At 43.2% G+C, this 12,096-nt stretch overlaps 1 protein-coding gene across 1 annotated transcript in view; it reads left to right on the top strand.

Annotated features, from left to right (window-relative positions):
* The window catches only part of LOC124593822, a 179,440-nt gene that overhangs the window by 94,772 nt on the left and 72,572 nt on the right, over positions 1 to 12,096 (top strand). Inside the window, exon 3 of the mRNA XM_047132171.1 lies at positions 720 to 840. Within this exon, the coding sequence (XP_046988127.1) occupies positions 720 to 840 (121 nt within the window). The remainder of the gene's footprint in view (positions 1 to 719; positions 841 to 12,096) is intronic.

Genomic DNA, 12,096 nt, shown 5'->3' with positions numbered 1-12,096 from the left:
CGTTATGATGGTATTCTTGACGGAAGCCGCTACTATTCGGTCGAGTAGCTGCTCCATTGGCATCACGAGGCTGAGTGCACCCCGAAAAATGGCAACAGCGCATGACGGCTGGATGGTCACCCATCCCAAGTGTCGGCCACGCCCAACAGCGCTTAACTTCGGTGATCTCACGGGAACCGGTGTATCCACTGCGGCAAGGCCGTTACCTTCCCAATATGAAGGGCAAATATTTTATGCTTATCCATTACGGATAAAGTAAATATTTATTTGTTAGTGCCAACCATTGTCTTGGCGACACGTTAGAAAAATCATTAAACAGACGCCAGTTGAATATCCCGAGACAAAAGCCAACAGGCAATACATTAACATGTCCCATTTGTCTGTAACAAGCGCCATTGACGGAAGAAAAGACACTCCTTTTATTTCAAAGGAAAATTGAAGCTTTTTAACACAAACGTTGCTTCCCGTCGTACTTGTAAGGACACAGAGAGCGACGTAAGCCAACAGGGAAATTCTGTAATCAGAGGAGTGCAACCACAGTGCAACATACCCTCGTCGTGCAGACGCGAACATCCTTTAATTGGCCATATTTCAGAAGGGAGCGCCGCTTAATCCCGCACAGTTTCTGCGCGAGCTGAACGCGGAATCGTTCGTGCGTCCAAAATGACGCTTTCTCGCCCGCAATAAAAACGCGCCCGCATTCTTAATGTGCCATTTAGCACGCCGCCCGCAAGACAAACTGCCGCGCCGGCGCCGCCGCCGCCGCAGACGCTGCCACTGCGGCCGTGGCTCCAGCACACAGCGTGCGCCGTCTCATTTCCAAGCCACACCATTCGCAAAGTAACTTCCCAAGCCTGTTGCGTTCCCTAACTGGTACCGTCTGTTAAGAAGGACCTTATTTAGGATCTGTATATCATAAGGCTGAAACTGTGGTGAGCAGTGTTTGAATAAAAAGCCTGTTACACAGCATTTGAGGTTTGTTATTACAATATACAAAACGTTTCGGTACAAGCTATGATTTAATGAACTAATAAAATAAAAAACGAAAAAAATAAATCTTTAAACTATTCGGTACGGTTTGTTAACATTGCTGCAGTGTGATTACGTAAATGTGAGGACTGTTATTGATGATGCTGTTTCGTAGACAATGGTAAGGAGAGGTGCGATACAGAGTGGTGTAGCTGCTGTCCTCGTAGAGAAACTGGACAGGAGTAGGAATCATAGCGAACACGGAACTACACTACTGGCCATTAAAATTGCTACACCACGAAGATGACGTGCTACAGACGCGAAATTTAACCGACAGGAAGAAGATACTGTGATATGCAAATGATTAGCTTTTCAGAGCATTCACGCAAGGTTGGCGCCGGGGGCGACACCTACAACGTGCCGACATGAGGAAAGTTTCCAACCGATTTCTCATACACAAACAGCAGTTGACCGGCGTTGCCTGGTGAAACGTTGTTGTGATGCCTCGTGTAAGGAGGAGAAAAGCGTACCATCACGTTTCCGATTTTGATAAAGGTCGGATTGTGGCCTATCGCTATTCCGGTTTATCGTATCGCTACATTGCTGCTCGCGTTGGTCGATGTCCAATGACTGTTAGCAGAATATGGAATCGGTGGGTTCAGGAGGGTAATACGGAACGCCGTGCTGGATCCCAACGGCCTCGTATCACTAGCGGTCGAGATGACAGGCATCTTATCCGCATGGCTGTAACGGATCGTGCAGCCACGTCTCGATCCCTGAGTCAGCAGATGGGGACGTTTGCAAGAGAACAACCATCTGCACGAACAGTTCAACGACGTTTGCAGCAGCATGGACTATCAGCTCGGAGTCCATGGCTGCGGTTAACCTTGACACTGCATCACAGACAGGAGCGCCTGCGATGGTGTACTCAACGACGAACCCGGGTGCACGAATGGCAAAACGTCATTTTTTCGGATGAATCCAGGTTCTGTTTACAGCATCATGATGGTCGCATCCGTGTTTGGCGACATCGCGGTGAACGCACATTGTAAGCGTGTATTCGTCATCGCCTTACTGGCGTATCACCCGGCGTGATGGTATGGGGTGCCATTGGTTACACGTCTCGCTCACCTCTTGTTCGCGTTGACGGCAATTTGAACAGTGGACGTTACGTTTCAGATGTGTTACGACCCGTGGCTCTACCCTCCATTCGATCCCATCGAAACCCTACATTGCAGCAGGATAATGCACGACCGCATGTTGCAGGTTCTGCACGGACCTTTCTGGATACATAAAATGTTCGACCGCTGCCCTGGCCACCACATTCTCCAGATCTCTCACCAATTGAAAACGTCTGGTCAATGGTGGCCGAGCAACTGGCTCGTCACAATACGCCAGTCACTACTCTTGATGAACTGTGGTATCGTGTTGTAGGCGCATGGGCAGCTGTACCTGTACACGCCATCCAAGCTCTGTTTGACTTAATGCCCAGGCGTATGAAGGCCGTTATGACGACCAGAGGTGGTTATTCTGGGTACTGATTTCTCAGGATCTATGCACCCAAATTGCGTGAAAATGTAATCACGTCAAGTCTAGTATAATATATTTGTCCAATTAATACCCGTTTATCATCTGCATTTCTTCTTGGTGTGGCAATTTTAATGGCCAGTAGTGTACAATATACAGAACTTTTGCTTATCTTGTAGCATTCTCCAAATTCTGCGAAGAAACTTTACAGAAGAACAAACAGTAATAAAGTCCAGATATTACATGAGGGAAACTGAAGGGTGTTACACGGTGTGTGGCTCCCACTGCTAAAACACGAGTGAACTGTCGTTGGCTGCCTATAAAGTGTGTCGAAGACTGTGACGGATACTGGGCCGTGCAGCTCCCGCTGGCCATCCTATTTCGCGGCGGCAGAAGGCGCTCGTAATCGGAGCCGGTGAATGTGTAACTCGGTAGTCGCGCAGCACTGGTTCCGCTGGGTCCCCACGCAACTGCTATCGGCGTCTATTGGAAAAGTGCTCTTCCGTTGCCAACAGTGAAACGCCAGTGAGTGTGGTCAGGATCCATGATATGACGGGTATGAACTGGCAATCTCAAAACCAACTTCATTATTAAGTTAGAAGTTTCATTTCTGCTCTATACTGTTCCACGACTTGCTACATTATCTATTGATTGAGGCCCTGTTACCAATCAACTGGTAATTCGGGAATACTGCATAAACAAATTAAATAATGATGGAACAGTCCATGTGTGTACTGACGGTTCACAGTGTCCAACGCGCACAATGTTTCGCCTTCGAACCTGACGTCGGTGTGCTAAATGGCACAAACATGTCGCTAAGATATGTTTGATCGCCGAAATATTGTGCCCGTTGAACACTATGAACCGGCAATGCACCCGTGGACTGTTCGATGAACAAATACGCCGAGAGAAACTGAAGAATCACAAATTAAATAATGCATAAGATGGTCCGCACAAAGCTTTACCACCTGGAAAAGAAATGCTTTGTTGACGTATTGTGTCCATAGTTTCGTGAGATATGCGCCACATTCGGAACATACCATCAAGTCTTACCATTTGAAATCGGGACTCTTCTGACCAGGGCACAGTTTTTCAGTCGTCTGTGGTCCAACCCGTATAGTCACGAGCCCAGGAGAGTCCATTGGTTAAATTGGCTCTGAGCACTATGGGACTTAACATCTGAGGTCATCGCCGGCCGGGGTGGCCGAGCGGTTCTAGGCGCTACAGTCTGCAGCCACGCGACCGCTACGGTCGCAGGTTCGAATCCTGCCGCGGGCATGGATGTGTGTGATGTCCTTAGGTTAGTTAGGTTTAAGTAGTTCTAAGTTCTAGGGGACTGGTGACCTCAGCAGTTAAGTCCCATAGTGCTAAGAGCCATTTGAACCAATTTGTGCTGCTGCTCTTCGCACCAGAGCTTCGAATTTACTATCTTAACACCTCTCTCTGCAGTTGAGGTTGCTAATTCATTTACTTGTAAACATTACAGAATGACCCCCCTAATTGTGGAGGTTTTGTCTGCTACTAAAAACTATTAACAAAGCTGCAGTCATTGTCTTCTTGTCTTTTTCTTTACATCTCTCGCTGCTGTTATATATCCCTTCTTTTACATTGGTGTACTATTAATTAAAAGAAACACGTGATACATAAAATACATTTTGGAAAAGGAAAAAAAATTACGTTGTTCTTAAGAAAAAAATTTATGTGTAGTGTCGGCAGACTTGCCAACACTACGTACACTAATAGAAAGAGACGGCCAAGATGCACGCGCTAACTCACGCAGGATGGCGTGAGGTCTGAAACAGGATACGTAATGAATGCTATAAAGAAAAGTACGTAGCTTCTGGAATACTTAACTTTAATCCATCATTTGTATACAGCGTTCTTGATGATACAAGTGAGACTCTCTCTAGAAATGGTTAATGGCTCCTTGCTAGGTCGTAGCCATTAACTTAAGGCTTCGCCAGTGTAGTCGCTAACAAAGTCGTCCGTACAACTAGGGCGAGTGCTAGGACGTCTCTCGAGACCTGCCTTGTGGTGGCGCTCGGTCTGCGATCACTGACAGTGGCGACACGCTGGTCCGACATGTACTAATGGACCGCGGCTGATTTAAAGCTACCACCTAGCAAGTGTGGTGTCTGGCGGTGACACCACAAAAATAATAGTCGATAGCAAGAGATTTAGTTTCGGTAGAAAAATATGTCCGTTTTCCTGACTGTTTCAAGTGGGAGGGCTTCGATAACCATTTCTATCCTGTCTCACCTGAATTAGTTCACTAACGCACGCCTGTGCTGTGGCACTTTACTCAGAGGTAAGCCATTACGAACCCTGGTAGCCTATGAAATTTTCGTTTCCAGAGTTCGGCTGCGAAGGGGAGGTGAGGTGTTGGCGTAAACTTCTTCATCGCCAACCCTTGCGTCAATGTTCGAGACGCTTCCACATGGCTCAGAACCGGGCCACACCTTACGAGTGCTCATCGTATGACGGCTGTATTTAAACCCCTAAGTCCAGTCTACCAAACTATCAGTTAAATAAGCCACGAGAGAATGCTTTTGACAATGTTGACTGGAATACTCTCTTTCAAATTCTGAAGGTGGCAGGGGTAAAATACAGGGAGCGAAAGGCTATTTACAATTTTTAAAGAAACTAGATGGCAGTTATAAGAGTCGAGGGGCATAAAAGGGAAGCAGTGGTTGGGAAGGGAGTGAGACAGGGTTGTAGCCTCTCCCCGATGTTATTCAATCTGTATACTGAGCAAGCAGTAAAGGAAACAAAAGGAAATTCGGAGTAGATATTAAAATCGCTGGAGAAGAAATAAAAACTTTGAGTTTTGCCGATGATATTGTAATTCTATCAGAGACAGCAAAGGACCTGGAAGATCAGTTGAACGGGATGGATAGTGTCTCGAAAGGAGGATATAAGATGAACATCAACAAAAGCAAAACGAGGATAATGGAATGTAGTCGAATTAAATCAAATGATGCTTAGAGAATTAGAATAGGAAATGAGACACTTAAAGTAGTAAATGAGTTTTGCTATTTGGGAAGCAAAATGGCGAATGGTGGTCGAAGTATGGAGGATATAAAATGTAGACTGGCAATGGCAAGACAAGTGTTTGTGAAGAAGAGAAACTTGTTAACATCGAATATAGATTTAAGTGTCAGGTAGTCCTTTCTGAAAGTATTTGTATGGAGTGTAGCCATGTAAGGAAGTGAAACATGGATGATAAATAGTTTAGACAAGAAGGAAATAGCTTTCGAAATGTGGTGCTCCAGAAGAATGTTAAAGATTAATAGGTCGATTACGTAACAATGGAGGAGGTACTGAATAGATTTGGGGAGAAGAGAAATTTGTGGTACAGCCTGACTAAATAAGGGATCGGTTGGTAGGGCACATTCTGAGGCATCAACGGATCACCAATTTAGTACTGGAATGAAGCGTGGGCGATTAAAATCGTAGATTGAGACCAAGGGATGAATACAGTGAGCAGATTCAGAGGGATGTAGGTTGCAGTAATTACACGGAGATGAAGAGGGTTGCATAGGATAGAGTGACATGGAGAGCTGCGCCAAACCAGTCTCAGGACTGAAGACCACAACAACAACAATACATATCTGTGTATGATATTGTCACGGTTTACAATATCTTTAAATTCTCATATTTCCTTCTTATATCAGTCCTTAATTATAATATTTTTTCTTATGTATTTTCTTCAGGAAGATTTGGTGCATTCCCTTGGGTAATATCCATCGTAAAAACATACGAAACAGAGAAATTCCAAACACACGAAGGCAGGTTTGTCACAATGGCATTTCTTCGTACGAATCTTACTAGGGAACGTCGTAATGATCGCTGGAAGTTTCATGCATTGGCAATACTTTTGCAGCAAGCTACGCGTAACGGATTGCTTTTCCGAAGACTGGCGCTTGCAGCTGATTGTAAATCAAGATACACTACAGGAATTTCATCGAAAATAATTTCAAATAATTTTTCCATTACTTTTATCCTATTTTTCTTTAATTCATCACCAGACATACAATTACTAGACGAATGAGGACACCGTTATTTCAAAACAATTGTGCAGTAATCTTCTACGAACATGGGTAGATGAATTTAAAAAAAATAAAAATAATAATCGGGTCTCCCAACGCAGGGCCAAAAATGGAAAGCCGCGACGCTAGCCATTGAGTCACGGCTTCGGCTGAGCTGTTTGCTCGCTAAAAGGATCATAAATTACCTCGAAAACTGAGCGTCGTTTTCTCAGAAACAGTCGAATATCTAAGGATAAGCCGAGACACGTGTTCGCTTATTTTGACCCCTCCTGCATTCAGCGAAGCTTCTGGGAATTGACGTTTTCTCCTCGTTAGCCTGTCTTACAATATGAAAATTCGGAGCCTGTTTTTTTTTTTTATAGAAAATTTGAAAAATGGCCTTCCGTGAGTGTCGAGTACATTCTTAGAGGAATTTCGATATCACTAAAATATCTTTGTCATGTTATGTATTGGAAGAAATGAAGTGCAAATGAAATTTCTTTTTAGTAAAACCTAACTTATTTCAAACAGACAGGTCGAGAAAAAAATGTATTGCATTACTTATTGAACGCCCCTCGTAAATCTCAGAAGGAAAGAAGGCTTCCTTTCCACGAAACGCTTTTGAGAAAGTTTCTGAGAACCGCCAGTTGCGACAGACTGCAGAACGATCCTCCTGCCTCCAGCGCAGATCTCGCCGTTTGATCGTAAGGGTGTGATAAGAGAAATCAGGTCTCATACGGAACCGTATGCGAGTGGAACAGGAAAGGGTACAAGACACCTTGTGTCATGCACTGTATTGGTGGCTTGCGGACTATGTATGTAGCTGTGGAGATGTTGCTCCTTCCATCAGCAATGACGGCGACAGAGCATGTAGACCTGTGATTCATGGTCTACTTTGACCTTAAAGAATAACTTAATGTTGTTGAGATGAAATTGTGGAACAGGTGGAGTTCCTATTGTAAGAGTAGCATGATGTCTTTCCTTTTAGAATGTACGCGTGGTACGATGTTTTCAATGTCCAAAGTTCCCACCGATAGAAACTGCGGTTATTCGTTAGATTAAAGACTTATTTCTTCAGTCTTTCTTCCCCACAATTATGTTTTTCACTTGAACTGTCAGTAACTTGTAGAATATATGATGAAGAGTAGATACGTTGAGTGTAAGCTGTCACATTGGCAACTCCTCGGACGAATTAGCAGAGACTGGGGAGAATATGAGACATTTTTGAGCATGAGCATGAGACACATTCGTGTCTTATATTTAGTACAGATAGTATTGACCCCAACAAAGACTCTAGTGAACAGTGAATATGTTCAAGTGAGCAGAATACAACTTTAACTGTGTAACTGTGCGCCGGCCGGAGTGGCCGAGCGGTTCTAGGCCCTACAGTCTGGAACCGCATCACCGCTACGGTCGCAGGTTCGAATCCTGCCTCGGGCATGGATGTGTCTGATGTCCTTAGGTTAGTTAGGTTTAAGTAGTTCTAAGTTCTAGGGGACTGATGACCTCAGCAGTTAAGTCCCATAGTGCTCAGAGCCACATTTTTTTGTAACTGTGCACTAAACAGCAACACGACCCTTGAAATTATGTACCACCTTGGGACTCAAACGTCGAACTTTGATTCACGTGGGAAATATTCTCAGCTGTTGAGGTTGTAACAAGCCTAATTCCTTTTGCCGCACAGTAATTAACCTACCAATTTCAAATATGTTTTGGTAAAGAATTATAAAACATTTCTTTCATGTATACATGTTCCAGTGAAGTTTCACCATCATCGGCACAGTCACTTTGTTTTCTGACGAAAACTGTTTAAAAATCTGGGGGCCCTAAGTACAACTTTCCTAACACAAAGAGTTTCTATGAAAACCGACTGCAAGGAGGAAAGCAGGACAGAACGTTATCACGTATACGATTTTTGTTTAAAATTGTATATCTGTGGAGAAACAATATACATGGAAGAAACAGTTTTTCTAATAGTTTAAATGTCCTGCTATCATAGTTAAAACCGATTTCGAAAAAAAGAACACGAATCCGCACATTTTTCAGCACAGCATTTTCTTAATAGCAATCGGTTTTCAAAGAAAATCTGTGCATTGTTGTTTAAAAAAAATATGTGGCCTGTGTCCGAATGTTTATTACAATAACGAAGACAAATATGTCTCGAGAACGTTTTGAGTTTTTTGGGATCAACGTTCCTCCTTTATATATGAGTATTAGTATAGAACACATCAGTTGTAAGTTGCAAATAGTAGTTTTCAATACAAATCAATGATTTTACCCGCTCTGTACCAACATAACAGGTTACAATCCTGAAAGAGTAAATAAGTAGGTAAATAAATGTACATATCTGTCATGCACGATACTGAAAATCTTTGCGAAGCAGTGGTGTTCAGGGAATGAAGATATCAAGCCTGCCTCAAGTTTACCGGCGCTCAAGAATATGTGCAGCGCTTTCTTGATTCATTCTCGCAAGTCTTGGCACTTTTATGGACACAACATTTACGATGGACTTATAGTTATTACTCAGCTTATGAATTTCTCATAGTCTTCTTTCTGTTACAATAATTAATGCAGTATCGAAAATCCGTAGGTGGGGATTAACTATGATTTTTCGGGACTGATTAGTATCCCATCAACGAAACGTTGGAAGTGGAGCCATCTGCGTAAGGCATGTGTTGAGGCTAACAGCAGAGGGAGCAACGACTACTGGGAATTTTGTTTTGTCACTCTTGATACACACATAATAATGAAACGCTTAATCATTGCATGCTAATTAAACCATTGTTCAGCACAATTAATATTTCATGACGGGTCCGTTACGTACGGCAGTTATTAATGATAGTCGGTTTGCTAATATTTATTTTGTTCGTCATTTACATTTTCAACCCATCTCCTGTTTGAATATAGATACAATCATAAAACAAACAAACATTCAGATTAGCTGTCTGCATTTGTGTGAACGCTCACGTTCCGTTAGCCGAATCTAAAGTGGTGATCTGGAAACAATGAGAGTTTTCCAGTCATTTAATTAGGTGATAATGCAGCCACTGATAATTACAAATTTTACACGCGTGGGAGACAACAGAGGTTCGAATAATATGTTAATCGAGTGATTCTGACAGTGCTAACACTCCCCGGGCTAATTTCGTTACGAGACAAGATCTCACCCGTATTCCTTTCTTTAACAAATGATCTTCAGTCAACTAAGAATTTGTAATTGGCTTGGAACTTCTCTTGAAGATTACCGTCATTTCACAATGCAGGAAAACGGAAGAAAAAAGGCAATATGTCTCCAAATAGTTCTTTATATTTTGCGACTTTTTTCTTTCAGTAACCAAAGCATAGTTGCTGTGGTGAAGATTTTCAGTTTCTAGTGTATTTTAGCTCGTCTTATCTGGATAAAACTTCCGGTGCAAACGCTAGAAACGTTCAGCTTGTTGTCGTTTCTATGTCTCACCTCGTCTTCTTGACATTAGCTAGGTTTAGAAAATACATGCAATAGAAGCTTACGGTAGGGCATTAAGGAATGAGAGATGGTGCCGCAAACGATGTCTGCAGTTTTAGCATAACACAAAAACTTTCTGTGATGTCGTCATGCTAATCCGTCACAGATTCATGCATCAATGAGTGAGTCTACTTTGTCGTGTCAAACCGCAGCTCAGTGAGCATTCCGGAGAGCTTTCTGTTCTGTACGACCTAAAACATCTTGCTTTAAATTTATACTGGGTAATGAAGTTCTACATATCCAAAACGCGCTGCGTCGCTGTGGTGATAAAGTAACGAATTATTCCAGAAATTGTAATATCCACATTATACTCTCGTGCTTTCTTCGGAAAACATTGACCTGTGAATACTTACAAGAATTGGAACTTAGAAAAGCGCAATACATTTTTTCTTTCATCTTCATTCTCAGTGGAAATGGGACATCTGCATCTTCTGTGTTTTTATAGGGTTTCATACTTCACTCAGTAAAAACGGAACCCTTGTAAGATCACTTTCTTGTCTTTCTGTCTACCAGTCAGACTGTTCAAAACCCTTTTTCTCAGGAAAGGATTGATGTATCAAGTTGAAATTTAGGTCATATACTAAGGTCTACAGTTCCTTGGCAATGTAAAAAAAAAGTGAAGTATCTAAGTCAATGCAAGCATTTATGTCACATAGTTTAGTACTTCAAGCTCACTCATCAAAACCTGCAGGGTACCTCCCGTTGACCTAGAATCATGAAATTTGCCAACGAGCAAATTTCCACATTACAACCAAAGGAAAAAAAACCGACAATTGTCAATTTGTAAGTATATCACACGAAAAAATTTGCCATTTGTTATCCGACGATTTGTTAAGACCCCCTTTTCTCAGGACCGAATACATGTATCAAGTTGAAATTTAGATCATATACTGAGGTCTACAGTCCTTTGGTAGCGTAAAAATGTTAAGCTTCTAAGTTAGTGCAATCAAAGATACGGCTATTTACGAGGTGGAATCCAAAATTTTCTGGACTGGTGTTGCCATCTGGAAAGTAGGAGTAGTAGATCATTGCACCGCTAGGTGGCGAGAGCTGCATATCTGATGAGTCAGTGTCCAGAGTGGCATTCAGCTAGGAGGACGTGTTGCGTGTCCACAGTGATTTCCGAAAAGCTCTGTGTTTGGTGTGTGGCGATTTTACGATGGATCCGCGAACAGAACAGCACATGTGTATCAAATTCTGTGCGAATCTCGGGAAAAGTGCCACAGAAACCCTTGCAATGATTCAACAAGTGTTTGGGGGACTGAGCATGAGCCAATGCGTGTGTTTGAGTGGCATGCTCGGTTCAGGGCCGGCCGTACAGATGTCGAAGATGATGCTCACACTGGAAGGCCCGTTAGCCACACAATGCCAGACATTGTTGGCAAACTTCAACAACTGGTTCGTGCGGATCGACGTCGAACCATTCAAGACCTTGCGGATGAAGTGGGTATTGGTTATGGGACGTGTCAACGAATGTTGACTGATGAATTGGGCATGCATCTTGTCGCCGCAAAATTTGTGCCTAGGATCTTGACTGCCGATCAGAAGGCATAGCATGTTGAAGTGTGTACGGACCTTCGTCACACCGGATCTGTTGATCCAACCTTCTTGTCACGGGTTATCACCAGCGACGAGAGCTGGATTTACTGTTACGACTCAGAGAAAAAGCAACAATCGTCCCAGTGGAAGAACCCGGGCTCTCCAAGACCCAAAAAAGCGAGACAGGTGAAGAGAAAAGTGAAGAGCATGATCATCCTTTTGTTTGATACCAAGGGAATTGTGCACAAAGAATTCGTCCCACCCAACCAAACAGTGAATCCTGCATACTGCTGTGACGCTTTGTGATGGCTCTGTGAAAACGTGCGGCGACGACGGCCCAAACTTTAGCGTCAAGGGAACTGGCTGCTGCATCACGACAAAGCGCCCTGTCACATGTCTTTGCTCACAAGGACCTTTTTGGCAAACAACAACATGGCGGTTCCAGAATGAGATTTTCACTCTGCAGCGGAGTGTGCGCTGATATGAAACTTCCTGGCAGATTAAAACTGTGTGCCCGACCGAGACTCG

This window comes from Schistocerca americana, chromosome 2 (assembly GCF_021461395.2).
Source record: "Schistocerca americana isolate TAMUIC-IGC-003095 chromosome 2, iqSchAmer2.1, whole genome shotgun sequence".
NCBI classification, from domain to species: domain Eukaryota; kingdom Metazoa; phylum Arthropoda; class Insecta; order Orthoptera; family Acrididae; genus Schistocerca; species Schistocerca americana.
Note: the sequence above shows the minus strand (reverse complement) of the source record. Positions and strands in the feature narration are given on the sequence as shown.